Source organism: Corvus brachyrhynchos, unplaced genomic scaffold (assembly GCF_000691975.1).
Source record: "Corvus brachyrhynchos isolate BGI_N302 unplaced genomic scaffold, ASM69197v1 scaffold80, whole genome shotgun sequence".
Taxonomy (NCBI): Eukaryota; Metazoa; Chordata; class Aves; order Passeriformes; family Corvidae; genus Corvus; species Corvus brachyrhynchos.
Window position 1 is genome coordinate 3,266,408 of NW_008236769.1, and position 26,212 is coordinate 3,292,619.

The 26,212-nt window shown below is 36.6% G+C and overlaps 1 protein-coding gene across 1 annotated transcript in view; it reads right to left on the reverse strand.

Annotated features, from left to right (window-relative positions):
- Nucleotides 1–26,212, reverse strand: part of SLIT2 (slit guidance ligand 2) — a 262,238-nt gene that overhangs the window by 54,253 nt on the left and 181,773 nt on the right. The window contains exons 11-20 of the mRNA XM_008645128.2: nt 21,883–21,954; nt 21,204–21,275; nt 20,607–20,678; nt 18,572–18,715; nt 18,279–18,442; nt 17,493–17,516; nt 13,792–13,942; nt 7,667–7,741; nt 2,244–2,387; nt 531–674 (exon numbers count right to left, since the gene is read on the reverse strand). Coding sequence (XP_008643350.1) covers nt 531–674; nt 2,244–2,387; nt 7,667–7,741; nt 13,792–13,942; nt 17,493–17,516; nt 18,279–18,442; nt 18,572–18,715; nt 20,607–20,678; nt 21,204–21,275; nt 21,883–21,954 — 1,062 coding nt within the window. The remainder of the gene's footprint in view (nt 1–530; nt 675–2,243; nt 2,388–7,666; nt 7,742–13,791; nt 13,943–17,492; nt 17,517–18,278; nt 18,443–18,571; nt 18,716–20,606; nt 20,679–21,203; nt 21,276–21,882; nt 21,955–26,212) is intronic.

Sequence of the window (26,212 nt, forward strand, 5' to 3'; positions counted from 1 at the left end):
AGCTTTGCTTACTCTTTGCACTTCCCTTAAATTATACAATATTTAAATAAAAAAAAGATGCTTCTTTTTATAGAAAATATGACTGAAGCTTCATTATTAAACACATATGAATTAAGATTCTCAGCAGGCCAAGGAAATTTAAGCTAGTAACTTTGTGGCACAGGGCAGAAGGACAGACAACATGGTAATCTGACCAGCTGTGATTGTGTGCTGTCTACCCAAAATGTGGCTTTCTACACTGGTTTAGATCAGTGGGCTTCCACGAGGGGACTGACCAGGGTGTTTTTCCTGCCTTCTCGGACACTTCTGGAAACCAGTCTAACACTGTATCAAAGGGCACCATGAAAACATACTCTTCATGTGCCCAAGGTGGTCCATAAAATAAAATTTCTCAAAACTGTCTCTATGAAATCTTTTTATCCCTTAACTTTACCATGTGCTGTGAAATTACACATCAAAGTATTAAGGGAAATGCCCCCCAAAGGTCAGAGATTTAAATATGGTTATGGTAAAAGAAGAACGTGACTTACAGCGTAGAGAGCGAATGCAGCGTGTCGAAGGAGCCGGGCGCCACAGTGGTGATCTGGTTGTCATACAGAGAGAGCAGGCGGACAGAGCTCAGCCCTGTGAAGCTGTCGTTTCCCACACAGCTCACCCTGTTGCTCCTCAGCATCCTGAGAAAGAAGGATCAGCATTTTTCAGCTTAGCCTGGGCAAGGACCGGGGCTGAAGTGGCTGCTGGAGTGAGGACCAAGAGGTATGACTCCAAAGGGGCTGCTGCCAGTGAAGAGACCACCAGTGCAGTGACCCCTGTGCTGCCTGTCTCCTCACTGAAGAGACTGAGTGCAATGTGTGTGGAGCAGGCTGGAAGACAGGTGGGTCGGTTTCACAAAGGCAAGGTGTGTTTCACAGAATCACAGAATGCGTAAGCTTGGAAAGGACCACTCGAGATCATCTGGTCCAACCTCCCTGCTCAAGCAGGGTTCCCTAGAGCTTTTCCCTAGAGAGTTACTCAAGATTGTGTTCAGGTAGCTTCTGAGTATCTCCAGACGAGACCCCACAACCTCTTTGGCAGCCTACTCCAGTTTCCCCATGGCATTTGTGGTTTTTTCTTGTTCTTTCAATACGAGAAGCAGTAATTATGAATTTTTAATTGACAAGAAATGAAACTGTTCGCAATTCCCCAAATTAGAGAAACACAGCAGCCCTCTCTTCATATTTCCAAGGCTGATGATTCCAGAACTGCTATTTATATAGAGCGGAGGCATGTACCAGCTGACCTCCTCTTCAAGCCCCTTTCGCTTCATTTTCCTTAGGACAAATTCCAGAAACCACTTCTACTGCATTCAGAAGCATTTCATTCAAATAAAATCAAGCTACCCTGACTCCTCCTCAGCATGACTCTAAGACAGTACAGCTTTCAGAATCCTAAGCTATTCTAAAATCTCTCGAATTTCTATAAAACTTAAGAGCTTTGAAGTCTGTTGTTCTCCTCTCTGTCCACCGAAAGACGGCAATTTTCCCCCATGCTCTTGTCTAGGACTAGCTGCTTTAAAAAATTTTAGCAGCTTTAACTACAAGGTTAGAAAATGTAGACGTGCTTTATTTAAAATACCTAATGTCTGTGGACAGCTGAAACCCCAAAGACCATTTAATCTTGGCTCTGGCCTGCAGATCAGGAGGACAGGCTCTCTGAAGAAGGCCAAGATGCTGCAGACTGCATAAACTCCTTTTTTGAGTGGAAAGAACTAAACTGCTTCATGGAAAGAATGAAATTAGTTCAAGATATAGTGCTTTTAATCTTGCCTTCACTGTTGAAATGACAGAAAAATTACTTAGGAGAGAATCATTTCCCACATTTCAATACACACTAGAACAATTTCCTCCTCCAGCAATTCCCAGTAATGGCTGAGCTGAAATGAATCAGACTCCATTACGTAAAATGTGTAATTCCCGTGCAAAATTCTGTTACTTTGATGATTATTCCCATTTCCATTTCTGAAGTTGGATGTTTACCCATTCTCAATTGCTTCATTGCTTTAGAGGACTCATTATACCCATAATTAATAATTAATAAATTAATACAATGTATAGCTTCTTGTAAAATAGGAACAAAAACTAAAATATGCTTGAATAATCCATAGCTAATTCTCCAAAATAATTTTTTTTAGGACAGATACAATAATATTCTCAAAAATACTGGAGAGAAAAGAAGAATAAAAACACTGAAATAAATATACTTACAGTGTTTTGAGACTTTCTAGTCCTTTGAACATTTTGTGTTGAACACTTTCCAAGCGGTTGCTTGTGAGCAAGAGTTCATTCACACCAGAGGCTCCATCAAATGCTCCTTCTTCTATATCTGTAATCTTGTTATTGCTCAGGTTTCTATTACGCATGAACAGAAACAGAGAAGAACTGAGAGGATTTTCTTTTATAAATATCCTAAATTAACTGTTAAATGCTGCAGACTGCATAAATTTCAAGACAAACTTAGAATCTTAGTTTTCCACTAAGGCCCACTAATATCCTCCAAGATCATCAAATGCAATCTCGATGCAACAGTCAAGTTTTTGTGTAAAAGCACAAAATATAAATATACCATTCAACTTCAAACCAGTAAAAAAATTTGTATGCCCTTCTAATTAAAGAAGCAAGGATTTTTAAAGTAATCTTTGGAAGATGTTTTTAAATAATGGCAATTACCCAACCCATGCTGCAGTCCCACAAGAACATATTTTCCTAATTTTGAATCGTATCTCTAACTATATATTTTCAGGTCTCCAGCCTCTGTAGTATTTTTAGATGAATTTAATAACAAAATTATACTGTATGAGTTCAGCACAACTAACCTCTCTGATTTATTTTAGCTTGATAGACAAATATAGGAAAACAGTATAAACAGCAACATATGTAAAGGAAATGTGTGAATGTAAACAGTACATGAAATGTTAATAATTTGTGACATTAGTTAGAAGGCAGGGTTTATAAGCAAGATAGTTCATTTATCTGCAATTTGCATGCAAAGTGGATCAAAATGTGGGGAAAATGACCTAAAATATTGCCAAAGTATTTAGTAGTTACGATTTTAGTTGAAATATGGAAATTACATCCCAAATGTGTAGGATCTGTACTATATATACACAAAAGCATACATACGCAACAGCACACATTTTCTTAGATATTTTCATGTTAGTCTCCTTTTGTTTTGTTTGTTTCATATCATTATTTACACATATTACAGAAGTACATAGCTACACATTAAATAGTGTTATAATACACTAGCGATTTTTCAAAAGGTCTTAAAAACTCTCTGAGACAAAGTGAATGGAAGTAAAGCTAAAGACTCTTTGATGGAATTAATGGTATTGGGAAGAAAATCAAACATTATTTGATGCAATTTTTAGAATAGTGTTTAAATTATTCAAAACAAGAAAGATACTATTTCTTAGAAAAAAACCCAAGAAGTTGTGGCTTAATCTTTAGTGCTGACTACTCTCTCTAACCTGAAATAGAACCTACAACTGAAATGTAACCTACAACTTGCCTGTGAGGAAGGATACAATCATGGAATCAGTTAGGTTGGATAGGACCTTTAATATCATCAAGTCCAAGCATTTAATCCAGCACTGCCAAGTCCATTACAAAAAGGTATCCCTAAACCTTTTAAATTCCCCAGGGATGGCAAGTCCACCACTTCCCTGGGTGGCCTGTTCCACTGCTTGACAGCTCTTTCCATGGAGAAACCAAACTAAACCTCCTCTGCTGCAATTTGATATCATTTCCTCTCATCTTGTCACTTGTCATCTGGGAGAAAAGGACAACCGCCACCTCACTACAACCTCCTTTCAGATAGTTGTAAAGACTGAAAGGTCCCCACTGAGCTTCCATTTCTCCAGGCTAAGCAACCCATTTCCTAAGCTGCTCCTCATCACACTTGGGCTCCATACTCTCCAGCAGCTTTGTTACCCTTCTCTGGACTCGTTCCAGCACCTCACTGTCTTTTTGGTAGGGAGGGATCCAAAACTGAACTAAGTACTCAAGATGTGGCCTTACCAGTGCCAAGCATTGAGGAACAACCACTGCCACCAGTGCCAAGCACTGAGGGACAATCACTGCCCTGGTACTGCTGGCCACACTATTGCTGATACAGGCCAGGTGCCATTTGTCTTCTTGGCCACCTGGGCACACACTGGTTCATGTTCACCAGGCTGTCGACCAGCATCTCCAGGTCCTTTTCTGCTGGGCAGCTTTCCATCCCCAAGTCTGCAGCACTGCATGGGGATGTTGTGACAGTGCAGGACCTGGCACTTGGACTTGCTGAACCTCATACCGTTGGCCTTGGCCAGTCTGAATTCCTCTGCAGAGCCTTCATGCCCTCCAGCAGATCAACACTCCCACCCAAAATGGGATCATCTGCAAACTTGCAGAGAGTGAATTTAATCCTCTCATCCGGGTCATCGATACAAGTATTAAACACAACTGGCTGTAACACTGAGCCCTAGGGAACACCACTTGCGACTGTCTGCTGACTGGATTTAACTTCATTCACTATCCTCTGGGCCCAACCATCCAGCCATTCTTCTATCCAGTGAGGTATAAGTCCATCCAAGCCATGAACAACCAGTTTATCCTAGAGGATGCTGTGGGATATGGTGTCAAAGGCTTAGCTAAAGTCTAAGTAAACAACATCCACAATCACCGCTTTCATTTAATTTAACAGTAGAGCTGTTCAGTCTGCAAGGTGCTGTGGAAGACTGGAAGCAAGAAACTAATTGTTTCTAATCTCAGATGGCTTGTCCATGTCAAACCCTTAGTTTCCTAAAATCTTTTTTGTTCTTGTGGTAACACAGATACTACTTCACCCACTTCACACAGATATTTTAAAGATTAATGTTGCATTGCTAATCAATGTTCCAGTCCATACACATGCTTTGTTACTGATGAAGCATCCAATCAATGAAACATTTAGGCCTTAATTTTTCAATGTCATCTGTGCAGAAATATCTTTGCACCTATCTTGAACCTCCAAAAGAAATACGAACTTCACAAAAGTATAGAATTCACTCATATTGGTGTCTCTGTAACACTAGTACTTCACTGCTTTCCAGTAATGCTTAAGCAGTCACTGTGTTATTCTCTCACTGAAAAAATGTTGTAACAACTGATAACTATATTAGGAAGTTATGGAGCAGTATTATTAAAATAGTTAACTTTTTATTTATCTTTTTAAATTTTTTTGCCTTTTAAATTAACCAGATTTTAAAGCCTGTGGGAGTTTCAACAGACAGGTACCCCAAGACTGATTAATATTCTTTTTTTTTTCTTTTGTCTTGAACACCTCCTCAACTTAAAAGGAATATGGTTAAATATGAAGATCTGATATACATATGTGTGTGTATGCATGTGCATGTATGAAGCATGAAGCATTTTATTTATTTTCTAGAATCCTGCAATCATAGAATGTCTTCGGTTGGAAAAGACCTTAAATATTATCTAGTTCCAATCAGACTGCTGTAGGCTGGGACAACTTTCACTATACCAGGTTGCTCAGAGACTCATCCAACCTGGCCCTGAATACTTCCAGGGATGGGGCATCCACAGCTTCTCTGGGCAACTTTTCCCAGTGTCTCATCACCCTCACAGTAAAGAATTTCTTTCTGATATCTAATCTAAACCTACTCTCTTTCCGTTTAAACCCATTCCTCCTCGTTCTGTCACGCCCTTGCAAAAAGTCTCTCTCCACCTTCCTTGTAGGCTGACTTTGGATACTGAAAGGCCACAATTAGGTCACTCTGAGGCCCTCTTCCAGGCTGACCAATTCCAAATCTCTCAGCCTTTCCTTGTAGGAGATGTGCTCTCCATTCCTCTAATAATTTTGGTGGCCTCCTCTGGACTTGCTCCAACGGGTCAATGTCCTTCCTGTGCTGCAGACCCCAGAGCTGGATGCAGCTCACCAGAGTGGAGTAGAGTGATAGAATCCCCTCCCTCGCCCTGGTGCCCACACTGCTTTGGATGCAGCCCAGGACACATTTGGCTTTCTGGACTGCAAGCACACATTGCCTGGTCATGACCTTCTTGTCAACCAATACCCCCAAGTCTCTTCTGTTCATCCCTGAGACCATATTGATACTTGGGGTTTCCGGGACCCAGGTGCAGCACCTTGCACTTGGGCTATTGCACATCATGAGGTTCCCAGGACTCCCCCCTGCACCTTGTCCAGGTCTCTCTGGATGGCATGCCATTCTTCAGGTGTGGCAACAGCACCATTCAGCTTGGTGTCATCTGTAAATTTTCTGAGGGTGCACTTGATCACTTTCTCTATGTCATTGATGAGGACATTAAATATAGGTCCTTAAGGGACACCATTTGTCACTGATGTCTGGTGGGACTCTGATCCACAGACCATTACTCTCTGGATGCTGCTGCCCAAACAATTTCTTATCCATCTAAGCCCACCCATCAAATCCAACTCTCTCCAATTTAGAGAGAAGGATGTTGGAGGGGACCATGTCAAAGGCTTTATAGAAGTCCTGATGAATGACATCTATAGCCCCTTCCTTGTCCACTGATGCTTTGTATTGATACTTGATAGTTCCGAAGTACACGGTAGTTGTAAAAAGTGCTAATCTGAGATTCTTGAAGATTGAAGAAAACAGCGTTATCTACTATATAGCACCAGAACACTGTTGGGCCAGACATTCCTACATTCTTTTTTCTAATTATCACAGCCCAATTCAAAGTGGCAAGGTGTACTCAAGTGGAGAGGTCAAAGGCAAGTTCATTTTACATTGTTGGAATTTTTAAAATCTTTTTATCTAAAAAATCAGTAATAAATATTTAACTAATTGTGATCATGCCAGCAAGGATTTGGTTAAGGCTAACAATAGTTGAAGCAATACTACTGCTCCCTTAAGATTTTGATCGCTAATAATTTAGACTGATCTCTTACAAATGGTAGTCACTTGGTGACTACTAATCTATTTCCACTTGCATTTTTCTTCACTTACTATTTATGTTTGGATTTAATCCTGAAACGATTGAGCACAGAGTCACAAAGTCTAACTAAATGATCTACCCTCATATACATCTTTTACATAGGCTAAAGAAAAGATTTTCATAGTCTTATTTTTAGAAACAACTGCACTGGTAAAATTATAAACTCCTCTTAAAATATTAACTGTTAACATGGCTTTACATGGACGACCTATCAAACCACTTTTTTTCAGTCATTTTAATTTTGATATTCCCCTCACCTAATGACAGTTTAATGGAGCACAGAATCAATGGCATGTCCTTAATGTGCTGTAAGAGGCAAAATTGTCTGGTTAGAGAGTAATACAGCAAGTTACAAAAGATTACTGGAATCTTTTCTAAGCAGCTTATACTGCGAGCTCCCTGCTGTGGCTGCACAACAGACCAGCTGGCTGGACATTGCCACAAAGGTGCTGGAGCTATACACCATGAGAAGTGGTTGCTGGCAGTGCCAAGCCCCATAGAGAAGAGCTGCCAACTCTGACCTACCTCAGGGATTAATTTAAACCCATTCTTGATTTTCGATTGGAATATACTGAATCTTTTGTAGATTAGAACTAAGAAAGGTGGAGAGACACAGCAAGGAGCTAATACACTATCTGAATAGACAAGGTCATTGAAGTTGCACTTACATTTTACGCAGCTGAGGAAGTTTCTTAAAGATTCCAGTAGCTTCCAGGACTGAAAATTCATTGTTATTTAGTCGCCTAAAAGAAATTACATCAATGTCAGAAAAAAATTATTCAGGCACTGGTACAGAATGTTCCACATTAAGTGAACTTTTCAGTTTGGTTTCCCTGGATAGCTGATGTTTAACTGGTAGCTGAAGAACAATTCCTTATATAGTGACATTTCTAATTTTGATAATTCCTGTGAATGAACATTCTCATTCCTGTGAATGAACATTCTCATTAGTTGAACTTAGACATATGTAAGACATTTTTAAAACCTGATCACAAAATTTTATATAGCTGAAATCGAAAAGGAATATAAGATGATGTTTTTAATTTTTCAAACAAAAATGTAACTAAGGAAGGATTCCATGGCAACTTATAAATAAAAGTCTTTAAGAAGGACATATAAACCACTGAAGATTAGTCTTCTGTTCTTTAAAGGATATCAGATGGAGTCTGCCAGACATCTGGAGGTACTCACAGAACACTATTTACAAGAATGAAATAATTACTCTTCTTTTGAATAGGGTACCCACTGCATTGGTCTTCCCATGAATTTAAAAACACTTCTCTCACCATGATTTATCTTCATACTACTACAGCTGGCACACATATATTGCTTAAGACAGCATTTAATGCTGACTTGTAGCACTGTAAGAAGATATGCAATGAGCAACAAATACTAGCTGGGCACTTCTCTTTCCTGCACAGGTATCAAGGCTTACAGTACAGTACACCTTTAACAGCAGCTAGGTTAGGGGACCATCTATATTTCAAAAATTACCTGCATTGACCCAGTACTCCCTATTTCCTCTCTTGAAAGAAAATGGAAATTAAGAGTCTTAGATCCTTTATATGCTCTAGTTATTATTTTTCATAAAATAATATTATTTTATTATGCCATAATATTAAGGAAGGGAGTCTGTCCAGCTTTTCTTTAAAGATTTTAGAAGATATGACTGACAAGATCACCGTGAAATGGAATTCAGCATAATTCTAAACCCAGAATGCTTTTCAGAATTGTCTTACTGCAAGACAAGTTTAAAAAAAACCCTAGAAAATTAAAGAAAGCTGCTTGTACATCCTTCCCTCCTGTTCATTCTCATTGATAGCCAGAAGGGAAATTAAGGTTGTAAATCTGAAGATATGGTTGTACAACAGTTTCAATATGGAACCAAACAAAGAAGACAGAAGTTTTTGGATATACACAAAACATTCGTATACCACACCAAATTACAAGAAACATGAATTTCAGAAGATGCTATCACCTCTAAAAATCATCTGAATGATTTGATATCATTTTTAGTGGGACCATATAAAATATTCTTGCACATTGTCAATTAACAAAATTACTTCACTCTAAACAGCCTTTTCTTTACCCTCTCTATCAACAACAGAAGCACTGACCATTCTATAAATGTTGACATCTTCAAATACTTTTCAAGTGCTATACCATCTAGAAGAATAACTTAATAATGAAAACATTTACTGTTTCTAATAATACTTGCTCTACTGAAAACATTTCTAACCCCATTGAAAAAGGCAAACAATTTGATCATTTATTCTTTGCAACAATCTTCTACCTATTAAAAGTAATTTACTTTGCTTGTCCCTCAAGTTTCTTTCACACAAATGCCCTCAACCTTTCCAGTCTTCTTTTCCATGATTCTTGTTCTCCTTGAATCTTTTTCTGAGCAATTATATCCATCCTGAAAAGTGAGGCCTTTAACACAGTATTCCAGCTGATAGTTTACTACTGCTATGTACAGTACAATAATTATTTAATATAATTTACATGCTACATTCCTATACCTATATCCTGAAATGAAATTTGCATTAGTGCCCAATAGCACTTCTTCATCTTTAATATGTATGATAACCACATCCTTTTATCTTGACCTACTTGCTGGTTTTTCCTCACTCTTGTATGTCCGGTGCTATATAGTTCTATCTAATTTCATATGTAGAATTTTAATTCTCATTTAAATTGTATTTATTTTGTTTAAATTAGTCCACACACAATGGAATCAAAATTATTACACATGGCTGGAAAGTTTACAGATGTGATCTCCATTCTGGATCTTAATATTATTTTTTGAGCCCAGTGCTCCTCACTGGTAAAGACAGCAACTATAGTTGTTACCTATCAATCACTAGATCAAGAAAATGATCTTAAAATTACATTTATCTGGTTTAGTCAAAGAAAAGTACTGAAATACCATTCTCAAAATAAAAAAGTAAACAGAGGCATTTGATGATGATGTCTATACATTCTGTTTGGATGGAATATTTGATGCTTTTTCCTGTTTTAGTAACACAATGGCTAAGATATTGCATGTTTTTGAACAATAGCTGAACTTTCCTGGAAGGCAATATAGTGCAGTGATATTCATGCTTTCCAAAATTACCTTGTTAGGTTATCATCTATTGTACAATCATTTTAAAAATTCAACATATAAGACTGAAATTATTTCTTATTTAGCATTTATCCTGGGGACTTTGGTTTGAATGATTTCTGAAATGCTTCCTGACTTTTCCTATGTATTAGAAAGCTACCTGAAAAATATTTTATTTCTGGGGTGCAATTACAGACGTGTACTTTATATCAAATTGGCAGATTACACAGATATTTCACTGCTTTTCTGGAAGACTGTGAGCAAGCAACAAAATGGGAAGTTAGAACAGCAGTTAGTTGGTTTAGTTATAATTTTTTTTAACTTTAAAAATTAAGTATCTGCCTTGAACAACATTAATATTTTCAGATTTTTAAAAAAAAACAACTACTTTGAAGAAATAGGGTTTTTTTCCTGTGATATTATTACTGTTGCAATCTACACAATGGACACTTTTTTTAGAGAATCAGAGAATATGCAGAGTTGGAAGAGACCCAAGGATCATCGGGTCCAGCTCCTGGCTCTGTCACTGGTCACCAGGGAGAAGAGATCAGTGCCTGCCCCTCCTCTTCCCTTATGACAAAGTTGTAACTGCAGTGAGGTCTCCCCTCAGTCTCCTCTTCTCCAGGCTGAACAGACCAAGTGACCTCAGCTGGTCCTCATACGGCTTCCCCCAAAGGCCCTTCACCATCTTTGTTGCCTACCTTTGGACACCCTCTTTTCCTTACTTTTGATCTTCATTTCCAAGCTGAGATTCAACTCCAAACATCATCCTGCAGCAATTAGTCTAGCTCTCCTCATCACCTACAGAAGCATCAATGTAATTTGACTCTAACAAGTATTTTTATATCACATTTTGTGGGTAAAAAAAAAAAAGGCTAACTAGCTGCTATTCTCATACATGCCAGTAAATATTGTGAACTGGAAATCAAAGAATGGGCCTAGAACTAGACTGGGAAGTCCCAAGATGAACAACAAAGACAACACATCGAAGACCAGGAATAACAGAAGGAAACAAGAGAAAGAGCTGTAACTTTTGCATCAGTGAGGCAAACACCAAAAGAGTGTATTTGGCTAGAGCAAATGGATTTTTAGCGGAAGTAAAAAAAATGAAGAAGCAATTTTTCTATCCTCTCTAGAATATTTTCAGGACTATTGAAATTTTTATTATATCAAATGGCTTGAAGGACAATCCGTACAGCCTATCAAGTACCATAGAAATAGAAGGTTGAATAATGACTTTGTTACAGTTTAACACCCTTATACTTGGATAGAATGCTGGAAATAAGAGGGCTCTTTAACGGCAAAAACTATAAAGGAAGCCATGATGGAAACCGAAGAGTGGTAGATTCCATCTCAAACTAAAAGTTCTCAGTTAAAAAAAAATTTACAGAAGTGAAAGGAAATAATTACCTTCTGTAAAAGTCTCAGGGGAATGGTGGATTTTTTAATCCACTAACATTTCAAACAAGACTGGATGTTTTCTGAAAGAAGTTCTGTAACCAAACATTTAGTAAAAAAAAAAATTGTTGACTGAAATTTGAGTGTTTAGGATATAGAGTAGATGAAGCTTGATTATTTAATTGTTCCTTCTGAATTTAACAGGTAGGAACCATAATTACGGAAAGAAAACACCTGACACTATCTTCCACATGTAAAAAAATGAATGAGAAAACCAATTAAAATGCTAAATTAAGATTATTATTTCTTCAGAGAAGAGACAATTAAACATGTTTCCTCCTAAAAATCAAAGCAATACATGCTTAATCACTTCAACAACTCCATTTCTCATCTCTTGGTTCAGTAACTATCGTATTTACAACCACTACTTTATGATCTCCTGCCACAATTTAACCTGTTACCTATTCCATCAGCTTTTATTTTTAAATTTAAAAAAAATTATCCCAAAATATTGGATAACATAAAATGTATTTCTCTTCTGAAATCTATCTCCCTTCATCCAAGACTGTATCCATTTTTTCTCTGATTGTAATTTTCAGATTTGTAATAAGAACATGTTGTGGTTTAAACCCAGCAAGATACCATGTTCAACACAGCCACTCGCTCACTCCCCTCCAGCAGGATCGGGGAGAGAACCAGAAGGGTAAAAGCTAGAAATCTCATGGGTAGAGATAAAGACAGTTTAATAGTAAAAGAAAAAGCCAAGCACACAAGCAAAGAAAAACAATAAATTAATTCACTGCTCTCCACGTGCAGAGAGGTGTTCAGCCATCCCCAGGAGAGCAGGACTCCTTCATGTGTAACAGTGTCTTGCAAAGACAAACACTATCACTCCTAATGTCCTCCCTTTCCTCCTTCTTCCTCCCCTTTACATCCTGAGCACAATGTCACAGGAACTGGAATAGCCCTTCAGTCAGTTTGGGTCACCAGTCCTCACTCTGCCTCCTCCCAACCTCCCAGGCACACCCAACTTCCTTCCCAGCATAAAAAGCAGAAAAGGCCTTGGCTCTGTGTAAGCCCTGCTCAACAATAACAAAAACATCACTATACTATCAACCCCGTGTTCAGCACAAATCCAAATCATAAGCCCATACTATCCACTGTGAATAAAATTAACTCTACCCCAGCCAAAACCAGCACAGACCATCACTAAGTTCAACTCATTCTCCCAGCTTAGAGACAGACAAAAGTCTCCATCTGTGTTTTAAAAATACTTCAGTTTTGAATCCCTTTTCGTCTCCAGGTATTCAAATACTTAACAATAGTCTCATTATTTCATATCTCATTGCCATACTGCTGCTTTGATGCCAGCTGTAGACTGCTCTTCTAAGAGATGTGCCATCCTGTTGCTCATCTCACCCCTGTGGGTGACAACTTGATCACAATACTCTTGTCTCCACATCTCTATACTGCTTTACTATATCAAATCAAACTCTCTTTTTTTTCTCCCCTCAACATTTTGCCTTGTTCTTTAAACTGAATCTCCTAGGAAAACCAGCTATTTCCTTTCACTTTTGCTCTGCAATGACAGCCACTTTCATCTACCTTTCTGCCAATCCTTCAACCACCTCTGCACTCCCATAGTATTCTTTGCACATGGGGAAGCCTTGTAAAGCTGTCTTATTTTTATCTTTCACTCCCTGCTCGAAGACTACTCCAGTTGTAATGCCTACAAATCATTCCCATATGTCACTTATTAAGCAAGTAATAATCTCTGAGTTCTTCTCTGCCCATCTCTATTCATTATATTATTATCTCATCTTCTTAACCCAACTCTGTCCTGTTTGTCTGCTTTATCTTCCTCTGGTCTCCTGCCTGATAAATGTAATGTGTGCTTTGCATAGCGATCAGCTCTGTCTGTTTAAACATCTCGGTAGCACTTTTTAAGACAGACTCCTCTGGTTACTGGGTGCCCTACTTTCTCCTGTAGTTAAAAATTAAAAGTAAAATAAACCCCACTACCTTTCAAAAATCCAAGTGGGTTGCTCAGGTCCTGAAAAACTAGAAACATAGAATAGTTACCTTATTTATTTATCATGGGTTTTTAAGGCTACAGGGTATTGAAATAATGCATAAATAATTTTTATGAATATTTAGTCCATTGAAGTGCACCACAGAGGTTACTTTTAATTTTTGCTGTTCAAAAAAAGTAAAGCCGTGGTTTTATATTTGACTGTTTTAGTTAGTTTCTCCGTAAGTAAATAATCCTTTCTTATGGGTTCAACTTACAACTCTGCTGTGTACTGGGGGATGTGATCAGGAATTTTGTTGAGTTTCTGATTGGAGCAGTCCACTGTGGTCCCTTCACAGCGACATTTCTCAGGGCAGGCCAAATCTGCAAAGCAGTCTCCACTTAATTTGGATCTGTAATCTTCAGTGCCTGTAGAAGATTCAAGTCAAAACACAGATACTAAGTCAATAATGTATAAAATTTGCTTCTTGTGAGAGGGTTGAAAAGACGTCTGCAATGCAGATAATGGGTGGGCAACTTGGGAAATGCATGATAAACTTCGTGATACTGAACAGACACAAGGGCTTCAAGAGAGGGTTCAATATAGGGACTTAAGATATGCTGGAAAAAGAAACTGAGACCAACTTCACATAGCAGGATAACATTAACTTGAGCTTTTCACAGCTGTACTTTCTGCTGATTATGTTGTCAGCCAATCTAGCCTTGTTTATAGCTCATCACACAAATGCCACTTTTTGTTTTAGAATTTGTTTTCTTTCTCTGCATCAAGAATAAATAGATCCTGAGTGCCACCTTTTCTCTTTCTCTGGTTACAAATTTGTATTGTTGACTGGACTTCATTAACCTCTGATTTTTTTTTATAGCCCCAATACTCCACATCATCTCAACACATAAGATTGAAAGCCCTGTTTCAGCTTTAATTTAAAAAATGTGTGATCCTGACTTAAGCCTCAGCAGCTTGCCATGCTGTAGAAAGCTGCGTGACGTTCCATGGTGCTTGACAGAACCATGTTTTACTCATACCTCACAACCACATGGTTAGATCAAGCACAACAGAAAATCTCGCTACATTATCAAAACTGCATCCATTAGGCCAAGGATAAGAGCAAGGGAAAAGAGGAAGGAGTAGGTATAAATCACAGACGCATTTGAAGTTTAATACTTGCTTACATGACATGGCATTCTTATTACTGAATGTCCAGTGCCACAGTAACAGTATCACTGTCACAGATTAAATAAAAGTACAGTATATATTAAAAAAAAAAAAGAAAAAAAGAAAAAAAAAACCACATTGAAAGTTTCCTCCACCATTTCCCAGAGTCAGTCAAAGAAAACATCCTAAACATATCAAGAAAAAACATCCAGTAAGGAACTGAGGGTAGGTGACAAAGAAAACAAAGAGAAGCCAAAAGGACCTGTGGGTTCTTCTTGGACAAAGGTGAAAAGACTGAGACTAGTAGAAGGTGCATCAGGGCTGGGAGGTACACTGTGATTTAGTTCAGACACTGAACTTTACTTACAGCCAAAATGGTGAACTCCTGCAAAAGTAAAGATAGCCAAGAAGGAAAGAAAGACAGAGTAATGCCAATTAAGACAAAAACATGAACTAAGCTCTCGTGTTCTCCACTTAACTTTCGTTTGATTAGAAGATGGTTCTAGGGCCATTGTCTTTAGCAGAAAGAAAGAATAATTCATTTTGAGTGGCATTTAAAAATGAAGGTAAGATTGGGGTTTATTACAGATTTCATATAGGATGATGATCATGCCTCCCATGAATTATTCTTCACTATTTTGAATGCGTTCTTTAAAAGCTGCTCCCTGAATATATATAGGAGTTACAGAATATTCTGAGTTGGAAAATACCCTGAAGGATCATTGAGTCCAATATACATGCTATGCCACTTAAATCCTTAATAAACCAAACAAATATAGGAGAAACAGATTGCTCAGTGGAGGGGAAAAATCCCCAAGAGTCATCACATATTATGTTATCTACAACTTGTAAATGTTTTAGTCATACATATGATGAAACTACTATAGAGTATTTCTAGGAGGTAGCAGATGATTTTTTTTTCAAAGAAATGATTTAATACTTGCCAACTTTTAGTCTTCCAAATTACTATAATGAAACTTTAATAACACTTCATAGCGTCCGCAGAGCAACATCTCCAAATGACATATTTAAAACAAATATTAAAAATATTTAAGTGTTTAAAGAAATGCTAAGATTTTTTTTATAGTATCTGCTTAAGTATAAAGAAGTGTTTTTAGCACTTTCAAGTACCGAATGAACAAGTCTACAAATAAGTTTTTTTTTTTTCCTCCTGTGTCCAGAGTACATCACTGTTAGCAGTTTAAACAATTAAAATATTCAGGGACAATGCCTTCAACAACTAAAATAATTTTAGGTAGCATCTACCTGATAGCCTGCTAGAAAGAGAAAGCACAGAACTGTATTTCAAGAAGCAGGTATATAGCCCATTTTGTTTAATTGAATTGTTTCCTTTCTTCTTCTTTCCCCCCCGCATCCCCGTGGAATAGCAATTTTTAAAGAGTACTTAAAGAAGCCTCAACTGCATGTGTGGCCATATTATAACCAGGCTGTGAAGACACCTGCTGGCAAGAAAACACTTGTAACTCACAACAAAAGTTGTGCTGGTAAGGTTGGGTAGAAGCCACTCTGTGGCAGCTGTTCTACATATTAAGGAATTGAGTGGTACTACAGGTTTGTGAAATTGAATACCCCTGTTTTATGCTGCTTTAAAACACATTTTTGTGGATGCCAGTGCTGATAAATTGCTGCCTTATTTTGTATTTCATTTTGTCTTCTCTTCATATTCAAAACAACATATTAGTATAAGGGCATGAAGAACTTCACATGACTGCTGCAAATGTAAGTGTTAATTCACACAGCATTTGGAGAAGAGCTGTTAAACACACGAGCTAAAGAGACAACAACTAAGATGACTTCAGAATGATGATATACCTGTAGTATTTGAAAGAAGATGTGCACTGGTGTCCTATTCAATTATTGTAGATATTTTTCTAGATATTAAACTATGGCAGAAAATCCTGATTGCGAATCACATACTGTAATTCATCAATAGATGCATTATTCTCTTGTTAATTTTGTTATTTATAATCTGTTATGAATATAACATGAGTATATTTTTTTCTATTAAGAAAACAGTGCACACACTGACAAGCAAGGTAAAATAAAGAAAGATCCATACTTCAAAGAGCTAGGGCCAACATCAGTAAATCTTTTGTAAAAATATCATAGACTTATTGTAGCTTAAAGCAGTGTGTAAATTGCTATTTCACCCCAAATCTAAAGTCATATTTTCTTTAATGGAAAGCATTTCTGATTCACTGTATGCGTGTGACCACCGAATGCCTCTAATTAAGAATATCAGCTTTCTTTTCCAAGCATTCCACTGTGATTTCCTAAACAAAAGGAGGGTGAGCAAGCAGTAGATGCAGCCAGTGTAGAGCATGAAAGCAAGGCAAGAAAACGTTCATTTGTAGAATGTTTAGTTTTTAAAGTTGTGCTAGCTCTTTGATGGCAGCATGGTTTCTTGTGTTTAAAAGCAGCTCAGGAGCTACATTTTAAAAACAGCAGCAGCAGAAAGGCAAGGTACAAGGTAAGTAAAAGTGTCAGTTAAAATATGAACTAGCAGGTGCAACCTTCTAAATAATTTAAGTATAGCTATAATTTTGGTAGGTTGTGTGCAAATCTGTGAGAAAGAAAAAGGTAAACAGAGCTGCATGCTAAGCTCTTATATTCAGAAAACAGAATTACTAATATTCTACAAAGGAAAACTATGTATAGCTACAGGTATTGACTAATGTTAATACACATGCATCAGTTTCCTAAAATCTATGACAAACTTTGCTTTTGGGGGGAAAGGGAGAGAATATCTGCAGTTAGTCAATCTTACTGCAGAGCCAAACCTACCTGGAATGAAATACTGTTCTTTAGCTAAATAAAGAGAAAAAAAAAAAAAAATAGAAGATGCACCTGAATGTCAGCAAGCAAAGAATGAGTTTTATTAGATTAAGTATGGACTGCAGTTAACTACAGATAATTTAGTGAAAAAATGTGTATTCACAACGAGAGCTGATAAACAACAAAGTGTGAATAGTCATAAATGTATCCGGAACATGGATAAAAAACCAGTTTTCATCTGGTATTTGCACTTGAGACTGAATAAACTGTAGAATGTGAAATGCACCTGGAACAGCTGGATACCATATGACGAAAGTTAGGATTTAAAGAAATGTAAGTAGGAAACGGAATAAGATTAGAAAAAGAAAACAGTAAATTTCAGTATGAGGCAAGCTGCCTATATAAAAGGGATATGTCATGTTTCCATATTTAGCTTAGAAATTTTCAGATCTTTCACATATTCCAGAGCCCTGTGGAAATTTTACAAAATGATTTATGGTGGTGATATTTGTAGTGAATAACTTTAGCATTTCATTCTGAAGTTTTACATATTACATTTATTTTCTTAGACTTAATGCTACTCAGAAATAGTGCCAAATGTGTAAACTACAGTAATGTTCCGTGATCCAATAGTCTATGACTTCCCAGATTTCCCTTTATTCAGTCAAAAAACTAAAAAAAAATTCTGCAATGTTTAATAATTCTGTAGAGAGACAGCTGCTTTCATTAGAACTTCTATAACCACTACTTTTTTTGCCAATAAAGGAAAAATAGCAGCTGAACTAAGAAAATTACCTGAGCAGCGGAATTTCTTGCTTTTGATCTGGCCGATCCTTTTGTTTGCCAGACGGCGGGGGCTGGTGCAACGGGCACCACTGGTCTCAATGGGGTTTGTGTGAAGATAATCCGCCAGCCACTTCAGATGGCAGTCACAGATAAATGGGTTCTGAGCCAAATGCCTTTCATGAAGAAAAAAACCAATAATATTACACATTATTTCCCTTTTGTCTCAGCAGTACCCAGTGCTTTTACTGCACTGTAGAATATGAAGTCGTACTTGAGAAAACCATAAACAAGAACATACGTACAAGGTCTGAATCGCACGTAGGGGTGAGAAGGTGCCTTTTGCAATGGTCTGAAGCTTGTTGTCATACAAAGAAAGAAGATTCAAGTTGTGCAGATCTTGAAATGCATCAACTCGCAGACAATTGATCTTGTTGGCATTCAGTAATCTGTTTAATGGAAGACAATTATAAAATTGAAAGAAATTGCTCCATGCTGCAGCTTCAGCATTTTTTCACAGACAATTCTTTGTGCACCTTTGCAACCAGAACAAGAGATGTAGTTACAAATAATAATTGACAGTGACATAAGGAATTTCAGTGAATTGAAAGTGATGTAAGGAATTTCAGTGAATTTAAGTATCTTCTTTAGGTTATATGTATTCCTACATATTTGAACCTTGGAGTTGAAATCTGTACATTTATTTAGCTAAAATCACATTTCTTATATGTGCTGGTAGAATGTCTGTGTGGTATTTGTGTATAGTGCAAAGAAACAAGCCTAAAAATCAAGTATATTCAAGGAAAACTAGTTTCTTTTGCCAAATAAACAAACAAAAAAGGAACTGAACACTGTGTTCATTAGCTGGAAGAGATGTGCAGTGGCACTTTTAATTATATGTTACTAATCAGCATGCTGCCACATTAACAGAGTTGTAGTAAAAACTGGCGGCATGGAATATATCCAAATCTGTCTTGGATCCTTTTCCTCTGCATCTTCAAAGGGAACCTTTTCTTCCCCGTACCTCCCAGACTTTTAGTGTTAAAACAAACAAGCCAATCTAAACCAGCTCCTTTTGAAGAGAAAAAAAAAAAAGTCATTCCATTAGATGCATTTTTATAACCCAATATTTTTTTACTCCTTCCCATGTTGAGCCAGAAATGGAATGAAATGGTGGATTTGAAGTCTAATGCTCTGATAAAAAGTTTTGCAAACAAGTAGAAACTTACTTGGACCTAAATGTACTATCTATACAATGCATATTAAAATATGGACATTGTTTTTAATACAGAATTGAGAGTTCAGAGTTCATTAAGGTCTCTTACTTTTTTTTTTTTTTTACAAGATCTGAATTATATTTTATAAATAAAACATCTTTAAAGAAAACCAGGAAAGTATACCCTGCCCACCACTATACTATTTTTGTGGCTAAATTAAATCAAAATGCAAACCTCTAGGTGGTGCTAGAACTTGCATTTTCTGTGTATATATTTACTGTTTTGCCATATTCAATTAGTTGTTAGTAATGGATACTTTGCCAACACTTCACGGTGAAGTCTGGACATTAGAAAATTCTAAGCATGTGTGAAGAAGCCTTAGATTCTTTAAGAAGACCCTAACTCAACAAGTCAGTTATTCTGGGACAAGTTCTTTCAAAACCACCGTTGTTTTATGGTCTATTTAACACATTTCTTTTACACAGTACACCTACTGCACAGCCTCTTCTGCTAAATATTGACAATATTTAATAAACATATTACCATGGCATTCTTTATTCCAGTATAAAATCTAAAGAGCAACGGTTTCAAAGGTTACATGTGGAAATTTCCAAAGTGTTAAATGAAGTAGCAGCTGGAGTTCACAGAGTCAAAGAATTGTACTGAATGTCAGAAAACATTAAAAGCCACCAATGAAACTGTGGTGTGGTACTGTTCTTTCATGGGTACAACTAGAAAGGCAATTGCATAGCATTTCCACTAGATATCTTCTCTTTATAAAACACACAAATATTCCTTTTATGGTTCCCACACAACTTCATACATGCTATTTGCCATTTAGAGGGTATCATATCTTTATGCGTGTTATCCTTAGAAATTCCACTCAGGAGAACGATTTAATTTTAATCATTTTAGGCTGAAACAATAACTGATATGATCACATTTGTGGATGAATGGCAAGCTGGCCTAGAACAGTCTTGACTCTTTCGGTTTTAGCATAATTTGGTTTTACTGTACTTTGATCTTACATTTGGGATTTCCTGCCAGTTCTTCTGGCATAAATCTCTCATCATGTTTACCCTTTTGAATGATTCCAAAATAGAATAAATAAAAAAATACTCACAGCAGTTGCAGAGAAAAGAGTCCTTCAAACAGGCCCTTTGGAAGTTCTGTGATTTTATTGCCATAGAGGACTCTGTACCAGGGAATAAAGCAAAGCTACCATTATGAAACGCATATGCTATGGGATTTTGACTTCAAAATTAGAGAAATTCCAGTATTCCTGAAAGGAATTTAATAACAACCACTTGATACTTGCAATATCCTTGTGGTCCTGTGAGGCAGCAGGATCACACATTTTCCCAAAAGGTGTGTAGCCCAACGAGCTCTCTGCAGAACCAGCACCTCACTGATTACAGGTTTACCAAGGGACCTTGCTAAGTGGATTTGCTGTTTGTAAAACAACTAACTGGGGAATAAAAGACATGTTTGGTTTTGTTCAACTCCTTGCCATGAACATATTTACAAAAAACCCCATAAGTTATTAGTGTCAAGCTGTAAAAGAATGTTCAATTACCACTGTTGTTCTGAAATGATTATTACAACTTTCAGAATTTATTGAATTTATAGCAAAATTTTGCAGGGAGCCAAAAGGGCAAAATAATTTCACCATAAGAATATAAGAAATTTTCTTCTGTTTACAGGTCAAACAGATACCTACAGTGAATTGAGTGAACGTAAGCCCTGGAAAGCATCTGGAGCTGCTTCAGAGATCTGGTTATTACTCAGGTCACTGAAATAAATAAAATTTGATTCAATTAATTCAAGCTATTTTCAAAATAATGACGTTTAAGATAATATGTAATTAGAATTAAGCATGAATGTGAGAAAGAAATTAAAATATTTACATGAGACACTGCTGAAGATTTTTAACATAAAACCACTAAAATTGCCAGTACACTGAAACAAAATGCATAATTAAAAATAGACCTTTCAAATGCTTGAAAAAAAAAGACAAAATATTTACTTTTCCTAATTGCTTAAGCACATTTTCTTAAGAATCCTCTGCTTGCTATGACCACAGCGCTATATAGCCTCAAAAACAATCTGAAATTATCCTCATTCTCTTTTTTTACTAGAATTTTCACTACAGGAACATACTGCTTCTATGCAGAACCATATTAAACAATTTCAATATTTTTTAAAAACCCAAGTATTATTAATATGACAAAGATGCTATATGGTGTCAATAATCAGGCAGCCGTATCAGTTTACCTTCTAGCAGTCAAATTTTTTAAGTGTTCACACATTAACTGCAGTTCCCCTGTACCATCTTGACTTGTTTTTTATCTTGTTATATATAAATTTATGAAAGTAAATGTAAGTTATTGGGTACATACATTCTTCGAAGCTTTTTATAGGGGGAGAAAGCTCCAGGAGGTATGACCTTAATTGAATTTTGTTCCAAGCGTCTGCAAAAGAACAGCAACAGCATAAAAATACAACCCCCAAGCTAAATAAGAATCTAAAGCCATAAGAAACTAGAAGGGATAGACTTCAACAAAGAAGACAACTTTTTCTTCCTTTTTCAGTATAATTTTTATTTCTTTCATAAAAAAAGAAAAAAGAAAAAAGAAAAAAGAATAAATTATTCAGCCTAACTTAACCTATTGAGAGTAATACTGAAATTAAAAACCCAATATTGATTTTATATTTAAAGAAAACTTATTTTCAGAGCATACAAGAGTTTTCTAAAATTTAAGATAAAATTGTCATTAAAAATTTCAATCTTGAATTAGTCTTAATTTACTCCCAACGTACTATTCACATATAGCAACTTACATATTTTAAAATGCCTAGAGACTTCCATGAATTCATTGAAATATGCAAACCATGGGAATGAGAAGGGGAATGCTCCTACAGAGCAGATAACATATGTTGCTACCTGCAATAAGACAACTGCCATGTTTTTAAAGATGCACACAATTTCTTTAGATACGGTACACTAATTATTTTCTTTAAGATATAATATTAGGATTGCACAGCCACAACTCTAACTTCTTTAAACAAGTATTTTAATCTCCACTTGTAGCTAATGTTACTGGCCACACTTGCTTTGTGTGTATAGTGGCTGTAATTGAAAATTCCCATACTGCAAAGTGTGAATTTATTGATGGAAACCATTTTCCAAGAAGTTCTTGAACTTGGAGAGATTTGCATTTGGGAAATAAATGCAGATATAGACCTATGGCTCAGGTACCAATGAGTCAAAACAGAATCACCAATGAGCACACTTAAAACAGAAGCTACTTACTCACACACGCCCTCATACCACAGTTATGGCAGTGCAAATTTCCACCATGTAGACATAAGGTAAGAAACGATTATACCAAAAAGCACTACAGGAAAAGGCAGGATTATTCGAACTCCATACCATGCTTATCTAATAAGCTTTGTATTTCCCTCTTTCATGCACAGGTATCAACTCTATGATTTATGTACACAAAGACAATGCCAAAATCTACTTAATAAAATTAATCAAAAATCTGTAAGTTTACTGCATTAATCTAAATTACAAGGACATTGCCTCAGAATTTAAGGGGAAAGAGCCTTTTTTAATCTAGATGCAGAAGTATTGGCCTATTTTTTTCCTTTTACTCTTGTCCTATTAACTGTCTTCTGTTTCACTTTTGTTCTGATTGAGACATATGAGCATCTGTGTGTGTACAGTGTAACTAATAAACTCAAATATTTTGAGTAAGCTTTTCCATGAAAATATTCTAACAGAAATTGTTTCTTTTTGTAAAGTTTCTCAAGAGATCATGATATGGCTTAACTGAAGGTTTTTTTCCTTGCCTTCATTAAGTCTCGTACAGATGGAGATATTTATATATTTAATACTTAAAATCTCTTTATTCTGGTCATGCTTTAACTTAGCAGAATTTGTTGTTGAATGGCTTATGATGAACCCAACAAAAAAACCCAAAAGCTCCAGAAAAATCTTCCAGACACAAAGAAAATCTCACTTCATCACAACTGTTTCAGCTCTTTCTAGGCAAATGTTGTCACCTTGCTATAGATTTCAGGTATATTTTAAACACGGAAGGGAATCCCATGGCACAAGACTGAAAACCTTTTCCATAAACATGATGCTCATTCATACTCTGCCTTGGCTGAGCCTTTTGGATTCATGAAACACATTTTGCATCAGACTAGGAGTGCTGGCCAGGATACAAAGCAACAAGGTCACTTCTCTCCTATACACTTGGCTAGATGCAGGAGGCAAACACCTGAATAAGTAAAAACTTGCTGAAGTTAAAGGCCAACATCAAATTAGGCCACACCCAAGTATTTTCTGTCCTTACATTAAAATTTTAGCTTAGTTTTCCCAGAAAATAAAGATTTGGCATATTTATCACCTAAGACAGTTTTCTACTCAGATGGCTAAATCAGGGAGAGGTAAACTCTCCAGATAATAAAACTTCCTCATTTTAGCAACTGGAAGGAGTTGAGAAACCAAATTAACCCAGCCATGAAGAGCACGGTTGCCAACCATCCATACCTGTTAAACACTCTACTAGGCAGCAAGCAACTGCCTAACCACCAGGGATAGCCTAACCTGACATTTATCAGATGTGGAGCTCTGAAAACCAGCCAAAGAATATCTTGCACAGGCACATACATAGGGCATATGCAGAGGACTGGAAGGGAGCCAGGGGCGAGGGGTGGGTAAAAAAGGACAGGGAAGGACTAGGCCATAATACAGAGGAGGTCTTGAATTGCCAGAGAGAGAGAGACTGTGGGGAAAAATGTCTCTGGGTATATGGGAAACAGATATTGCAGTAACAATGCTCCCACGTGAAGCTATCATTTATAAAAGTTGCTTATTAGTCCATGACATAGAGATTTGTAACTGGAGTTACTAGTGTCTGCACTAGTGCTGGAGGGGCTCCAGCCTACATTCACGTATCTTTAAACATATAATGATCTTAACTAGGTAGAGATAAGGCATGTAACTCGAGGGCTAGCATTAAATAAAGACACAATGCATTTTCCAGTTTACTCTCTTAATTAAAAATATATATTAATTCTATAAACTGAAGTACCTTACAGGATCCATGTAGGCCATTTTTCAAGAGAAGATGGAATAGCAGCTTTCATTTACTTTTGTCCAATTTGGCCACAAATTACATGGGTCCAAAACTTGAAGAAGTCTTGCTGCAACATATTTCTGAGAGCTAATTTTCCAGCAGTTCTAGTACCAATTCACTGATGGATATGAAAATGAACTTTATGTCAACTTTACCTAATATTTCCTTTTAGTGAGACATTTATATTCTAGCAGACAAAATGTGCAGTGCTGGGATATATTTACAAACTCTTCTGGATAAAGGATTTGTTATAGTAGGATCATCTAAATATGTCTTTTCTTATGCCAAAGTGTAGGAAGTGAAAGACATCGCATTTTAGAAAATGAGATTAACATAAAAAGGGAAGAATAAGATTATATAAATACAGAAGAAAAATCTTTTATACTCCACTTTGTCTGTAAAGAGAGCAAATCAAATCCGCATTTTCAAGCTTTGTTATCCTCTAATTTTCTGCTTTATCTTCATAGAATCAGCTGAATTTCACAGAGTATAAATTTGCATCCACTATTCCAGAGAAAATATAATTAGATATATTCCAGAGTCACAAAGTACAGATAGACTAATATCTAAAGGAAATTTGCATTCTACTGATAAAACCCATAGTAATTAAAAACTCCTTTATATTAATGCCCTATATTAATGAAATATTTTGAATTCTAGAATAGGCTGGGTTGTAGTTATCTATTACTGAAAAAGTCAGCCATTAAGTGCTTGCAAATGACTTGGCCAGAAATAGCATTTTATCACCAAAGAACAAAAAAAAAAAGCTTGAGTCAGTATTTTTCCATGAAATTTGTATTAAATTTTGTTCACAACAACTTATTTCAAAGTCATTCCAGAAGTCATTCTTCCTTATAAATGAACATCTATGTATCATAAACAGTGCCTTGGTGGTTTCTTTTTCAAAAGTCACAGTCAATTTTAGTAGCATATTTAGTAAGCTAAGCTAATGGAGGAAGACAGTTAAGTACATTCTTCATCAAAGCTTGCATTGCCTCATGAAAAGAAAGTACTCTGCCCATCACAACACAAACGCTAATTAATGCTTTTAATTAATTAAGTCTCTGTCTCCTTTTAGTGTTTCACTTCAAAGAAGTTCTGCATTGATATATAAGTGTTTTATTGTCTGTTAATTCTACCAAACTGGTTGAAACCTTTTTTGAGGGCTACTCCCTAATTTCTCCTATCTAGGAAATGTACTGAGAACATTTCTCTTTGGAAATCTTTCCCCTCTGCTTATCACTGCAGACACTGTAATGCACAACCACTTACTATTCTAAGAAACAAAGGCGCTTCTGCAGTTGTGACTTCCAACCTAATCAAATCAAATCAAAGTAGGTCCCCAGCCAGTAGACAGATTCTTCCCACACGGTCCCCAGAGAGCCCTGTGACATGTAAATCACTTGACACTTTCCAGGAGGATGCTGTTCTGTACTATAAGCCTGCAGCACACCATTACTGATTACTACTTCCGCACTTACAGAGACAGACAACATGCTTATTTATACTGACACTTTTAAACTAGCTTATTTTCCCACTATAAAAAGTCATTTCTGTGAGCGACTGCTGCACCAGGAAA